Source organism: Equus quagga, chromosome 15 (assembly GCF_021613505.1).
Source record: "Equus quagga isolate Etosha38 chromosome 15, UCLA_HA_Equagga_1.0, whole genome shotgun sequence".
NCBI lineage: Eukaryota > Metazoa > Chordata > Mammalia > Perissodactyla > Equidae > Equus > Equus quagga.
In genome coordinates, this window is record NC_060281.1 from 8,999,378 (window position 1) to 9,015,542 (window position 16,165).

The window sequence follows — 16,165 nt, forward strand, 5'->3', positions numbered from 1 at the left end:
CAGACATTGAGAAGAAAGGAGGAAGTACACCCTTCTGGGAACCTGAGTTGCCAAATCAACTCACTTGTCTTGGTGGAATATCAACGAGATGGAGCTCAGAAGTAGGAGTAGAAAAATAAATGCCACAACAATTGCCATTCATTAGCTGATTACTCATATTTTCTCATGTATTTATTTATAATAATAGAAACAATAAGTGTTTTTATCTCAATTTAATAATGAGGAAACTGAACAGCAGAAGTCAATATGAGAGTATAGCTGTGAGACTCACCTTCTGTTTTTATGTTCTCGTCAGTGATTGGAATGCTACTAATTGTTGGGACCACACGTGGAGGACCTATTATGGCTCTATACTAAGCAGTTTATAAAGAGGATTAGAGATCTGGGAACTAATCCTCATTAGACATTATATAAATATCTATAGAATCTGATCCCCATGAGAATCCTGCAGGGTAGAGACTCATATTGTCATTGCATTTTACAAATGAAAGACTAAGGCTTAGAGCATTAAGTAACCTGTCTCAGTTAAAAAAGTTAGGAAACCACAGAACAAGAATGTGAATTCAGATGAGTCTGACTTTGCTGTTGTTGGGAGTGGGGGGCAGAACCCAGTGGACCTTGAGTGAAACAGGATCTGGTACTTTAAACTTGAGTTTGTTTTAAAAGAAGGCTGTTGAGCTTAGTGAGACTTCTCTAAATCCTGCCAGCTACTATCCCACTAATCTAAGGTGAGGAAGGTCTTCTATAGTATTTTATAGGAAAAAAATAAAGAATTAAAACAAAGTGAGCACTAGGCTCACTCTCTCCTAGACTCCAGCATCAATCAAATTGACCTAGTCTTTCACTGCTATGAGAGTTAGGAATATTCCCCAAAATAATTTCAACACGTTTCCAGCAATTATCTCACAGAAATACTAGGTGACGGGCAGGTTTGTGCAGGTCTGGTTCAGTTGGTGAGCTGCCACAAAAAGCACAGCTTTAATTTTGTTCTCTCTCTATTTTTCCCTCCTTGGAAGGAGGGGGTCAAAGGCGTCATATGGTGTTTAATAAGAACGACGGCATCCAAAACCTAGGCGTTTTCCAGAACCACATCAGTGGGCCAGCCAGGCTGAGCTGAGAGGTTGCCTAGCATCCCAGAGCAGCCACACCTAACACTGCGGCATCCTCTGAGTTCAGCACAGCAATGAGGAGACCTCCACTGCTCCAAACACATTTTCAACCAAATAGGAATCAAGCCACATGTTTTGTGTGATTAGTTACTGAGGATGATAGATGAATGAGACACAATCTGGGTCTTTCTTTAATTCATTCAACTTTAGTTGAATGCACTTTAGTTGAGTTCAACTTTAGTTTAGTGCATGTAAGTGGTGCCAAGCTCTTAGAAAATGATGGTGTACAAGATAGACATTGTCCCTTCCTGGTTTCTACTGTCTACTGCTGAGAAACTTATAGCTACACATAAACAAATTGTGCCAGGTTATAAATCATGCAATGCAATAGTTTTATAGAAGGTCATAGAATATTACTCATGTAACAGATATTTATTTAATGGCTAGCACATGTAAACCATTGTTCTCAGTCCTGGAGATATTGCAGTGAACAATCTCTTGAAGCTTACATTGTAGTGAGAAGACATATTATTATTTATAAATCCTTTTTTAAAAAATTGAATTTGTATTTGCAACATATAATCATTACCTTTTACACTTGCCACATCAATTTGAGAGAAATCACACCTGTGAGCTTTACTTTACAGAATTACATGCACTGAAATCAATGGCGAGGATGAATTTGATAGTGTTTGACTGGGTAGTTGGTAATAAAAGATGAGATTTCTATATCTGAATTCTTTACATTTTAAAATGTTAATACCACGTAAGGCAATAGGGAGAAGTGTGTGAATACAAGCTATTGTTTCTCAGACTTTCCAGGGGAGATTCAGGAGCTGTGGTCAGGAGAGCCAGGCTCGCCTCTCTAACCTGTGGGGCTTGCATTGTTCTTTCTTGGTTGGTTGGTTCTTCTCCTGCAGCAAAATCTAGAGAGAAACAACCTGTTTACTTTGGAAGCTACACCTGCCCATAAGCACTAGATTTCATTCTGGGTCAAATTATGACTTACCAACAAGCAATTCTCTGCACACAGAAAGCAGTTGATAAATTCTTCCTAGTAAAAAATGAGGGAAATGCAGAAAGAGGTTTGACTGGACACAGTAAGAAAGGTATTAGGCCGGAAGTTTTACTTAATAACTTTTCTTTACCTATTTTATCAACTAAAATTTCAGCCAAATTGGCCATATTCTTAATGTTGAAAGATTAGACGCATATATGCCTAAACAAAGACTGTGCTTTAGGCCATGATCTTTTCTTTGGCCACAAGGATCTGTTGCCATTTTCTGACATTATTTAGCAAGCATTGGTTCAAGAATACACTTCACATTCAAGGCGTTTTTACTCTTTGTTTGGAAGTGTGGCTATGTCAGATCTCTATGCATTCTAATTTGGGAAGTGCTTCTTGATTTTCATGTCAGAAGGAAAATTATTCAGGATAGAATTTATTTACTTATTTCGTTGGGGTCAGGAGATGATATTCCAGGAGCTGAGGCAAAGAAATCTAATGAGTTGCAACCTTTTGCCATGGTGCAGCTCTCATAGAAAACGACATGTGTGGCAGAGTGGAGATGAGGAAGGAGCCTGCTCACAAGCCAGGATTCCAGCAGCTCAGGCCCCTTCCCACTGCCCCATAATCCTCTGGGCTCACCGTGGCCCATCTGTAGTACACATTGGGCCACAGTATGGGGGCCAGAGAACTACCGAACAAAAGCACCTCTGTTTTAAATGATGCACACGTGAAATACATTTCTTTTTTAAGAATTCTTTTTTGTGACAGATGTTTAGAAATCTAAGCATATGCATAGCTCTGATTAACCTAAAAAATAAGTCATTTCTTTTCTTACTCTAAAAATAATACACATATAGTATGGAAAAATTAGGTTAAAAAAAGAAGGAAATTTAAATCACTCTGAATTACACTACCATGTTTATTCATTCTTTACTTTTTATTATATATTTTACCAAGTTCTTAATCCATCATGATACACATTTTATTTAAACAGAGAACACAACATAGACTGCTTTATGAAAATTCCTTTAAGATTTTCCTATCATAAAATAAAGGGGTTTTTTTTTCAATTATTAATCATTAGGATTATACCTTGACAAAATGCAGAATTTAATCTATTGTCACATGTGCTATCAGAATTAACCATTAATATATTCTGCTGAAACAGGATACTCCTTTTGTATAACCAGAAAATAAAGAAAATACTTGCATTTCAATCCATATGGTCATGAGACTTAAATTTTGAAAATTCTCAGGCCCTTATATCCTATATAGGCAATAGAAAAAGGACCAAGTCAAATGACAAGATATAGTGAGAGTTCAGCCTCATAACCTTGAACCCTAACTAAATTCATATGCATTATCTGCGCTCCGATTTGGTATTAGGTTATCAAGTAGAAGGAGCTTTAAGCACAGGCTTCTTGCTGATAGGTTGCTCATCCTATCATATCCAAATGGGCAGATGATAAAATTTAAATATGCCTGTGGAGCAGTGATTTGAGGACCCACTCATGTCAAAAGTAGATTGATGTTTTTCATTAATTTTCCCTACTCACATATTAACTAGTGTATCAACTAGTATCCATTTATAGCTTATCTTTAATGAACTGTGCACCAGCTTTTAAATCAGTAACATTTCTTCCAAAATGTAAATCTTGCATCTCCACTTACTCGTTTACTTCCATTCTGAATTAGTAATTCCTCTCTGGTACATTTTGGTTGGATCATGGGTACACATACTCAATTTCAATGGAATGTCTGTATTTTTATAAAATAAATAATCCCAATTCTCAGTTTTTTGGCAATGCCCAGACTTGGACAGTCTGTGAGGAGGCTCACAGTCCGTTGCTGTGGACCCCTCCTCTCCTGCTCAGGTGGGCAGAAAGAATCGTGGGGTAAACAGAGGCACTGGGAGGGGAAGAAGGAATGCTCTCCAGAATAGTTAGGTCCTGCATTCAAAAGACTCAAGATGGAAACTGTCATTCAGGCTTCTTTCAGTCATGGTTTAAATAAATCACTAGAAGGAAATAGCCAACCATTCAGTGTTACCCTTCATGCTGAATCTTCATACATTGTGTTTTGTGTATCAGCTGATTGAAATTGTGTTTGTCTCTTTTGGACCCATAATTCCTGTTGACTTCAGAGAAAATCATGTATCCTTTGGGCTTTGTAGCAATTAAATTATTCAAGATATTTGCAGAAAATTTAATATTAAATATTAAACTATTTTCTTGCAGCAATGTAAATATAAAATTTTAAATATTAAATCTTTTAAATAAATAGTGGTACTAAAATAAATATAATTATATTATTTATTACATTATTTAATATTTAATGCATTAATATTTATTATTTAATTGGTGTTAAATTAATTATTATCAAATTAATATTTACATATTAAATGACTGATATCTTGAATTTATTTTTGGCACATGAATATTTGACTTATAGGAATTCTAAATCAGTTTCTGCATTTTAAAAATACTTCCTACCTTATCAGAGTCATTATTATAATGGTTTTGGATAAGTCTGAGTAGCTCAGAATTCAATAGGGGTGCGTTTTAAATACAGTGCATAGATCAGCTTGGCTGAGCAGTGCTTCATATAAGAAACACCCCCTAAATTCTCTCTCAGACTGACAGCTGAGAATGGACAGCAATATCCTCTTCTTGGAGAAAAGAGCTGTTTATTAAAATGTATTTACTGTACGAACTGAAGAGCTAATTATGCACCCATTCTTTACTGGCATTTTAGATGACAGCTGTGTGGAAGCAAGGAGAATAATATTAATATACAGTCTCGAAATGAATGAAAGCAAAAAGAATTTTTGTGCCATATTCTAGGGTATTTGAGTGCCTCACTTCAAGTCTATTGCAGAACACAAACATATTCATTTTGTGTTGAGGAGCTGGAATGATTATCATCCCAGTGGAAAATAAGCCCTGCATTGATTAATCTTTGAAAATAGCAAAGGAAAATGAAGCTAACAGCAATCGTGCCAGCCATGTGATTCAAGAACAAAGACTGTCCATCTTTAATAGTAAATAGAAGTATAAATTTGAGGAAATTGGTTTTACAAATGAAGATGAGTTTTCCTAGCATGGGCAAGAATTTGTCAGTAATTTAAAAAACTAATGTACAAATTTTATTTTTCCTAGGATTTATTAATATTGAAGTTGTTATGTGATAGGCTATTGAGAAAATATCGCTGATTTATTCGATTTAACTTTTAATGTAGATTCTTAAACTTTGTTTTTAACTGAGAGAAAGGCTAATGAAATTGTGCTTCTAAAGTATTTTAAAATTCAATTGTGAAATCACCTTAAGAAGTCCCTGATATTCTGTTCCTTACTATTTCAGATGTTGCAATGACATGGATATCTAATCCAACTAGTCTTGATAGTAAACACAGATTGTGTTGCCTGGGGCAAAAAACATGCAAAAAGAGGAGTGGCTCACTACTTCATCACTTGCGTTGTTAATTTTAAATTAGATGTAGTCACAATTTCAATTTTGTTTTGAATTATGCACCCCTGGATTCAACAGCTTTAGGCCAAACTGAAACCTGCTTTTCAGTATTTTAGATCAGAGATTCTTGACCTTAATTATGCAGTTTAGAATCACCTGGTGAATTTTGAAAAACTACCAATGTCCAGTTACCACCCGGATTACCTCTATCACAGTCTTTGGAGATGAGAACTGGGCATCAGTTTAAAAGCTTCCTAGTGGTGCCACTGGAAGCTAAAGTTGAGAATAAGTTTTAGATAGATACATACATGGGAGCACGATGAAAAGTCTCCTATGATCTTAATATGAATGGTCAAACCATGCCAGGCATTTGCATTCTTGAAGATAACACACAATTTGTGTTCAGGCCACTTTGATAACGCTGCGTATTTTATAAGCAAACATTGTGTTACAGAACCTGGCATTTTAAATTCACTTCAGAGAAAAATTGTAAGTTTAAGTAATGGAAAATAGAATTTAGTCCCTTTTTGAACAATTGCGTGTTGAATAGTTAAATCTCAAACTTGACTTTGTCTAAACTTTACCCAATAGATATGGAGCCCACAAAAAATTAGAGTCCATGTGCATCTAACAACTCTTTTGTTGAGACAATAAAAATGAGCCATAGGAGAGGTTTTTTATCGCTTTCTTTTCCGCTGAGTTGATGATGCAATCATTTTAACTGAGGGGGAGGGGAGAGTTGAGCAAGTTATTGTCAGAATCTTGGGGTGAACCGATCATGTACAAAAAAGTATATTCAATATGATATAGATTTATATTTAGAATGTAGAAAAAATTAACTGTTTTAACACACAAAGTACAGAAAATAAAATACAAAGCTGGGAAAACATTTTCTTTCCCACGTGGAACTATACCAGCTAAGAAAATATATATCCAAGGAGACATGCACCTTAGGGGATCTTTACAGAATTTCCGGAGGTTGGGGAGATTTTTATGTTTATTAAAAGAGCACATGGATTAAAAAAAAATAGACTAAGATAAATTGTTCTGAAATAAATATGCTACACTTCATTTATCAAATATGTCATAATTTACTGAATGACTCAGTGGGAACTGATATATACGGATTGCTGAAAAACTATGCAAGTTGAAAATGTAATTATAATTATTGATGACTTATAATCGATGTCTTTTTGTATTGAACAAATTACTTAGCCATATCGGTACCTTGTCAAACCTTTAGTTCAGTTGGCAACAAGATGGGTCAGAAAAAAACAAAAAAAAAGCTAGAGTAGTTAGGTCAGTCCTTCTGGAGCCTGGCCTTGTCCAGAAGATCTCAGGAGAAGGTCCCTCATGCTCAAGGGAGTATAGCAGCAGGCAATAGACAGATAGCCCAGGAGCCTTTTGGCATTTGGAAGTTCCAGCAGAGAGAGGGCCAGTCGTGGGTAAAGAGCTAAGATTCAAGCTGCTGAGAAGACTGGGGAGAGCCGACAGAGACTGGAGTGGGTGCCCAGAGTCAGGCCAAATCTCACAAGTTAAGGGCACCAGTCCCCACAAAACTGCCCTCCCTTCACACACCAGTCACAAGTTTGGGAGACCCCCAGGCCACCCTTACCTGACCAGCTGGCTACAAATTAACCCCTCAGGTTTGATAATTTGCCAGAATGACTCACAGAACTAAGGAAAGTGCTATACTGACATTACAGTTTTATTATAGCAAAAGGATAGACATCAGAACCGGGCAAAGGGAGAAGCACGTACGGCAAGGTCTGGGAGAGTCCCAAATGTAAAGCCTTTGAAATCTTCAGGGCCGTGTTATCCTCCGGACACATGATGTGTAACAACACGAAAAGTGTTAACAACCAGGGAAGCTCATGCAAACTCAGTATCCAGAGTTTGTATTATGGTTTCATCATGTAGGCATGATGGATTGAATCGTCCCAATCTCCAGCCTCCTCCCCACCCCAGGTTGGGCTGATATCAGTGGTCAAACCCAAACCCTCTAATCTCCTGGTTGATCTTTCTGGCCTCCTTCTGAGTCATCTCATTAGCATAAACTCTCAGGTATGGTTAGAGGGCCCCTCATGAACAACAAAGACGCTTCAACACTCCAAGAAACCCCAGGGTTTAGAGGTTACCTCACAGTAACCAGGGACAAAAACTAGCTAAAGTTTTTGTTACACAGGTGATGAGATGAGAGCACCAACTTGGGAAAGCAGGCAGAGGGACGTTGGGGCAAAACACGGAGAGTTAGAGCTGGTCAAACAGCAGGGTAGACATTTTGCTGAGCTTAAAGCCTGAAGTTTTCTGACTCCCATGGCTTAGTGTTGGTCTGAGAATACACTCTGGGCTCATTTCTGTTCTCAAGTCTAGAAATGAGGGATGTAGGTGAGTAAGCCATTGAAATAACTACAAATTCAGTCTCTTCGTCTACAGATGCTGTGCCACCGAACCCACCTTCTTCACTGAATTCAAGATGTTAGTGGAATTCTTTGAGAGGAGAATTATAAAATATTATATCACTATTCTTATTCTTTCTTCCATTATTTCTCATAACGTCCTTATGTATATTTTAAAAAAGGTCTATGGCTGAATTCTGCAGGCTTTTGATTGACTCAGGAGGTTGATCTTGAGTGTGCTAAAGAGCAATAGAACAGGCCCCCTCAGTGGTATTTGGAAGAATCCCTCTGGCCAGAGGGTGGAGAGAAGTAGACCGTGAATACACAGACACACACACACACACGCACTCAGTAGGAAATACAAATATATACACACATACATATGTATAATATAACATACCTGCATTATAACATGGATATATATTTATTTAAAATCATGGAAAGATACAAAAGATAACTCGGGAACTGAGAAATGAGTATTTTTCAACCATTATGATAATAGCCTGCAGTGGAATAGGATTAGTGGAGATGGAAAGAAATGGATAGGTTAAATACATGTAAAAGAAGAAAAGACAAAGCTTGGTGATAGCATGGATCCATTGGGTAAAGTTGAGAGGAGATCATGAAGAGGCCAAGGGTTTTGGTGGGTAATTAGGTTGTATGTACTAGTGTCATTCACCGAAGTAGGAAACTTGGGAAGAGTGTTAAGTAGTATGGAGAAAAAGATGAATTTAGTTTTGGAAAAGTTGACTTTGAAATGTCTGAGGAGATGTCCCACAGCAGTTAGATATGCATGTCAGAAGCTCAGAATGGTTTGTGACAATTAAAATGTGTCATCAGTATGTAGATGAAGAGACTTGCCGAAGGGGTCTTTCAACAAGAAAGAGGCAGAACCAGAATTCACAGGCAGGCCTGTCTGCAAGACTCCTGGGACTCCACTCAAAGTGGACGGATCCATCTGAGGGAAGCCTGTGGCTTCTTTTATGAGTAGAAAAGGAAGATGCAAAATATTTAAATATAATTAATTTATTCAATAAATAATTACCGAGTGCCTGCCATGTGCATCCTGAGATTCTAGAGTTGAGAATTGAGTGCTTAGAAAGGCCAGCCCTGGATTATCCTGTGTTTCTTTTCTCTAACAGGAAATAGCTAATTAAAAATTGGGAACAGTGAGAAAAGCTGTCAATCGTTTCCAGAAGCTGCCTGAATTTCCTGACAGCATAACTGATGGCGAACTGAAAGTTAATTCTTCTTGGAACATAACTCACTATGCTCATCTGTGAAAACAAAGGCTGGTCATCCATATTTCTCCTTCAGTGTTACTCCATTCTACCCTCTGCATCTTAAAACAATAAACTCTGCAGTTACAAACAGTGGCAATACAAAGTGTGTGGATGAGGTGGTTGAGCCATTCGGTCCCAAAATTCCATTAATATTTTTAAATGCTCAGAGCAGAGCCAATAACCCTGCCTCCCACTTTGGCTGAATGAACACCTAGATTTGCACATTAACATATTCAGTTCAAGGAGCCCACATTCTTGTTAACAAAATTAAAGCTGTAATCTCACTCATTTGGCTAATTAATTTTTTAATTTGTTTGTTGTTGGAATCACCAATTATTTTATAACCTGAGGGAAGTAAAATAAATTAAGTCTGATTTTCTAGACAAGAAAGGAAAGAAAAAGAAGTGGGAGCTAGAACTTCTTTCAGATGAAAGGGGTGGTGGAAAGATGCTGAAACAGTTATAGATAAAAATTCTAAGCCTTCCTAACAACTAAACTTTCTGAGCTATAGTTTTCTCACCTTTGAAAAGATGGCAACATTACCACCTATTGTGCAGGAAAACTGTGAAATTTTATATACATAAAATGCCTAGCATGGTGCTTGATCCTTAAAAATTAAATAAAGAAACAGGATGTTATTATTATAGTGAGTTGCAACAACAACAACAAAACAAATTATCTTTGGGAATAAACAGCCATAAAACAACATATAAGTATATATTTGAAAGGTGCTTTTACATACAAGGATATTCCTCTGAAAGATCAGAAATTAAGTGAACCAACAAACTGAGTCGCTCAGAGCCAGGGTGAATTTGAATCCACCCTGTTGTAATGCTCTTATATAATTGACAAACCAAAGACAGTAGTGGCTTGTAATAATAGAGATTAGTTTAGGTTTCCTACTTCAGTTGTAGCTCTCCCATATTGGTTTACAGTGTATGTGTTTTGGTTGTAGTGTATTTAAAAAAAGAAATTTTTTTTTAGATTCTTTTTCAGATTTCAGAAATGTAAACAACTAGCCATGTAGGTTCAGCAAAGTGTGAACCTAAGAGCTGCACCCTCAGTAATCTCCATGATATCCTATATCCTTTCCAAACTGATCTCTAAAATTAATCTACTGCGAAGGTGGTATTTTAAACCTATTTCCAGAAAGATAAGCATTACAAGTTTACTTTCCAGGTACTTAAATAATGCTGACTTTTCCTAAATTTGTGCTTTGTTCTCACACTTCACCTTTTCCCCCCAAGAGCCTCCATGCTCATGGTATCTCTGGAACAATCAGAGAACACAGTTTTGTAACTTTAAAAATCATCCAGATTTTTCTTTCCCACTCTGAATGCTCCCCAAAGTACCTGGTCCCACGGCAGGACTGAGAGCACAGTGAGAAATGCACACGACTTAATAGGCCTGATTCCGCTGAGACCAGAGTATTTGAGATGCAGAAGCTTTTGAAGTCATTAGGGTAACATTTAATGCACAAGAAGAGTTACCTGGCTAATTTACACCCCTTGATCAAAGTAAAATATTCCACAATGATGCTTATTAGCGTGTAATGGAGCTACACTCTATGGAATTCTGTAAAACTTGACTCAACGGGGTACAAAAATCAGCCTGAGTTGAAAAACCAGACATAGAATAATTTTTTAAAGAAATATTGATGTATTTCAAGTATATGCAACACTATAACCTAATTGCTAACAATGTGTTTCAGAATGAGTCCTGTTTTTATTCATTTGCATAATTGATTTTAAAATTCTTTTTTGGGGGCGCTGAGGAAGATTGGCCCTGAGCTAACACCTATGCCAATCTTCCTCTATTTTGTACATGGGATGCCACCACAGCATGGCTTGATGAGTGGTGTAGGTCCATACCCAGGAGGTGAACCCACGAACTCAGGCCACCAAAGCAGAGTGTACCAAACTTAACCACTATTCCACCAGGCCAGCCCTTAAAATTCTTTTTTTAATTAGTAGCATCATTTATTTATACATAGCTTACAAATATTTATGGTGTTCTGACTACGTGTCTGCCACAGTCTGCCAAGGTCTCTCTTCTCAGAGATCTTAGCTTCCAGTTTAAGAAATGAGGCCAGTTGAGACAAAATAATTAATATAGGAAAGTCCTTAAAGAATGTGAGTTCTCTTAAATAGGTTAAATAGTACCTGAATTCTTAGTTACGTGACAGTTATTTTTGCTCAGAAAATTAGTTCTTTAAGATGATTAAATGTTAGAGCTCAGTCCAAGTTCAGTTGAATGATCAGGGTTAGTAGCTCCCTCTTGCAGTTATTTATTTGCTCATTCATAGTCTAGCTAGTGCTCTTCATGTGACAATGATCCTGATATTGAGAGCATCTTACTTCCTTTTTTTCATGTTTCCAAAGGAACAAAGAAAGATTATCTCTAAATTTCATTGTCTGCAATGATTTTTTAAATGACATCCTAGACCACATCTTGGGAGTGGAAACAATTGGTCAGGACTCCAAAATTTGTATGAAGAACCAAAATATTTTAAATCCACCTTGTCTGCTGAATAGTAGAACCCTAGGAAGACAGATAAATTTGAAATCCATTCCTGGGCATTTATGACTTCAAATTTTAGAGAATTCCCATCATGTGGACCTTATAATGATTTATATTCATATGTTTGGGTCTTTTCCATGTGCAAGTTTCCATGGTAGACTCAAGTTAGAATCCCTTTGGATCCCTAAGAATCACTTCTATCTCTGATACTTACGATGAAGAAATTCAAGAGCTTCTGGTGAGCAATGAGGGGATTGGCTGACCATAGAAGGCTCAGTGACACACTATATGCTGACAAAGGAAAACAGTCATTGTCAGTGCTGTCCAGCCCATCAAGAAAATGACTTTACTAAGAGAAGCTGGCTTGTATCATCATATGGTGATTGTAGACATGTGGCTATATGTAACATTCTAATATTAGGAAAAATATAGACCAAGGAAATTTGGCACAAATAGAAATAATACTTTTCCTGATTTTGATTTATTTTTATTACTGAAAACATGAACTAAGTGAGATAAATCTTTGATTTCCTCTGTTAATGGTAAGGAGTCTTAGAAAACCTAAAACGCACTTTCCCCTGGGTAGGAATTCATTTTGGCTGCCTTTTTGGTTATAATTATTGTAGACTAACACTATTTCTCATTTTCCTAGCCTTCAGCAAGGACGAAAAACATAGTATTAATTCACATACACACAGAGAATTATAAAAGAGCACATTTTTATGCAATGAAACATAATGTTTTTCCACATTTTTGTAATGGGATTCCAGTATGATTGTTCCAATGAATCCAGTAGTGAAATACTTTTGATGTTTCGCTAACTAACTCTCTTGAGTAAGAAGTCTGACTTTAATTCTATAGCAAATATATAAGGTCTCTAGTTATAGAGTTTTGCCTTAATGTCAAGTTTCTTCGGCTCAATTGTTACTGTTTTTAAGGTTGTCATTGGAAGCTCTTTCTGCCTCATAGTTCATACATTTTTTCGTTCATTCATCCTTTCACTTGTGGAATCATTCGTGGCATCCAGCCCCTCTAGGCAATGTAGTTTCCCAGACACGGGGATACAGCAGTGAAGGATGATACTCCCCATTTTAATGTTTGCCAGCAGTTGGGAAATGAAAGGTTTTCATCCATGAACTAGCTGCCCTGAGCTTTAAAGTCAAGTAAAACCAAGTCAACAAGTTCTTGTTAGACACATATGTGCTCTGTACCAAGTCCCCAAGGTTAGCCAGTTTAAAAGTTCTGACAAATCTGGGGCTAAATGTGGCAGGCATTGCTGTCACTCTGCGTGTGGTTGTTTCACTATTTTACAGAACCTCCCGGAAACATCCAACATCTGAGAAAAGATCCAAGACTTCCATTCCCTGGGAAAACTCAAAACTTACATTATCTCAGTTATCTCAACCTCTAAACGCAATAGCCTGCAACTCAGGGATGTCTAACACTCTAAAACAAAAGGGTACCTTCCCTTTGTTAAAAACAATAATAAAGTGGGGTAGATTTTACCACCAGAGGACAAGAACATTAACACATTCCTTGGTTTGTTTTTGTGGAGAAAGATTAGCCCTGAGTTAACATCTGCCACCAATCCTCCTCTTTTTGCTGAGGAAGATTGACCTGAGCTAGCATCTGCACCAGTCTTCCTCTACCTTGTATGTGGGACACCTGCCTCAGCATGGCTTAGTAAGTAGTGCGTAGGTCCGCATTCAGAATCCAAACCGGTGAACCCCAGGCCACCGAAGCAGAGTGCACGAACTAAACTGCTACGCCTCTGGGCCAGCCCCCAACACAGTCTTGATTATTCATAGACAAAGTGTAAAATTCATATTACGTAAACCTGAGAAGGCACTCTCAAGCAGAATCCATTTTTCCTTCTACTACATCAAAAAAAGTTTTATTTAATTCCAATCAAGTAGATACACTGAATTCTTCAGCAAACAATGTTGAGAAATTCTGGCAGCTCGAGGATAAATTCCTGTCCTCAAGAAAGCACAGCAGAAGGACCAACATCCAAAATTTCCCATCAAAAGAGACAATAGGATCTAGAACAGGGGTCTGTAAACCTTTTCTGTGAAAGCCCAGCATGTAAGTATCTTAGGCTTTGTAGGCGGTATGGTATGGCCTCTGTCACAGTTACTCAACTCTGCCTTTGAGGAGTGACAGCAGCCACAGACAACATATTAATAAATAATCATGACTGTGTTCTAGTAAAACGTTATTTACAAAAACAGGCAGCTGGCCAAATTTGGCTCACAAGCCATAGTTTGCCACCCCCGATCTAGGTAGATCTGTACTTTGAGCGAAGGTAACATGTCTCATTTATTTAGGTTCTTATTTCTATTTTATGTCCTATCACATATTAAAATAAACATAGGCATATACCTTAAATAGTGAAAGAGATGGTCTTCATTTTCATCAGAGATCATTTGTAATAAAGATGTCCTGATGAAGGATAGCCTCAGAAACATAATATATACCCAAATAAATGCTATTTTTTCCTATGCTGATAAACTTTCAATCACTCTGTACATCATACATCATTACCCATTGCCTTATAGAATAGTAAGTGCAATTTAAATTTTTCTTATTGTTTTTGCATAGTCTTTCTGAGCTGAGATGTTCTCAGGGGCACTTGAAGTATCCAGGGGTGTATGTCAGCAGTGATTCTCCAGCTGCTATGTCTGTTACCACTACCTTCTAGATCAGCTGTCAGTGTCACTGTTCTCTTTTCCTGTGTCCATACTTCCTGCCACCATAGCCCCATGCATGAAATCTGCTCTCTACTGAAGAACTGAGTTCTGATTGAAAGATCCAGAAAACCTGGTTTCTGGAGTCACATAAGAAGTCACAATAAACCCAATATTAAATGTCCAGCCCTTTGAAGGAGGGCTGCATTCCTCTTCTGGGGACAGAGACTATACATAGGCTATTTTCCACAATACTCAGAAGCTTGGTTGCTTGTTTCTTGTTTTTTGGCTAGGTTCCAAAGCATTGAATTTACTAGAAATCTGGTTAACAGGTCAATGGGGAGTTTACCTAGTGTACTAATACCTCTGTTTCCCAAGTTGTTTATTTGGAAAAACTGATATGAGAATTTTCCTTTCTTTATTGATTTTGCTGCTTAAAATTTACCCTACTCCATATTCTGCTTACCTCTCGCTAACTTTGTCTTGGTCAATTTAGCACAATGGATCTCAAGCCCAGACCATATACGAGTCATCTAGGGGAGCATTGGGAAGATGCCAAACCCTAGGTCTCCACCCTGTGGAGTGTTCTAAGCATTTGCTTTGGGAGACAGAGAACAGGCATTAGTCATTTTTGGTTTTGTTTTGTTTCATTTTAAGATTCTCAAGTTAATCAAGGGCTAAGAATCGCTGGTCTGTGTAAGGGATCAAATGAGGAGTGGTTTACACTGAGACTCCTCTTTCTATTTTGAAATTTAACACATAGAAATTTAACACATGATATATGTGGGTAAAGTCCAAGGACTTTAACTTGCTCTTCTTTGAAAAGTGCCCTGCAAGTTTAATCCCAAGTGGCTGCATTTCGAAATATATACTTTTTTGGATGATTTCACCGTGTGGAAATGTAGTACGGCGTTAGCCGTCAGAGTTGAGATTTTTCATTCTCTTCTCCTCAGTCGACTATTGCTTCTTAAATGACTGTTTTTGATAACTGTGAAGCCACATCATTGTTACCATCTTTCTCTTGTTCATAGCACCAGAAGAATGGGCCACAAGCCGCTCCAGCCTGAAGGCACCGCCGCCAAGGTCAGCCAGAGGGGGATACAGGGAGCACCCCTATGGTAGATATTGAAGGTCTCCTCACCGTGACCTCACCTCAAAGACAATTCATAGCCTGTGGTCTCCACATAAACAGCAACGAGACAAGTAATAGTCCTTTTTTTTTTCTATTCTAGGGGTAACTGCTCATGATTACTCCCATATATTTCTTGTATTTCCCCCTATACTGTTGGCGTGACATTGACACTAGTATTATTTTACAACGGACTAAAACAAAGACATTGGCAAGCGTTGTCTATAAACCACTCAGTAGGATGATATTCTCATGGTTGTTTTTCATTGTTGTGTGTAATCTTTCTTTTTCTTTTTTTTTCTTTGAGAAAGAGCATGAATCTGTTAGCAGATTTTGAGTCTCAATCAACTAGTAAAAACTTTGTTTAGGGTTGCTAAAAGACTGTAATATGATTTTTGAACTAGCTGATAATAAAGTTGTAGATAAGATGTTTTAACCTGTCTTTTAATATCTGTTAGTTAGATGAAGATGTTCGATATTAAGTTTGTAAATTTAATTTTAAATGCTGTTTTAATGGGGTTGAAAACAAGCAGCTACTGTATGTATGTAGCTAACTGAATT

The 16,165-nt window shown here is 37.4% G+C and overlaps 1 protein-coding gene across 1 annotated transcript in view; it reads left to right on the plus strand.

Annotated features, from left to right (window-relative positions):
* The window catches only part of KHDRBS2 (KH RNA binding domain containing, signal transduction associated 2), a 515,709-nt gene extending 500,050 nt beyond the window's left edge, over positions 1 to 15,659 (plus strand). The window contains exon 9 of the mRNA XM_046641311.1: positions 15,507 to 15,659. Within this exon, the coding sequence (XP_046497267.1) occupies positions 15,507 to 15,604 (98 nt within the window). The 3' untranslated portion in view covers positions 15,605 to 15,659. The remainder of the gene's footprint in view (positions 1 to 15,506) is intronic.
* Positions 15,660 to 16,165: the final 506 nt, after the last annotated feature.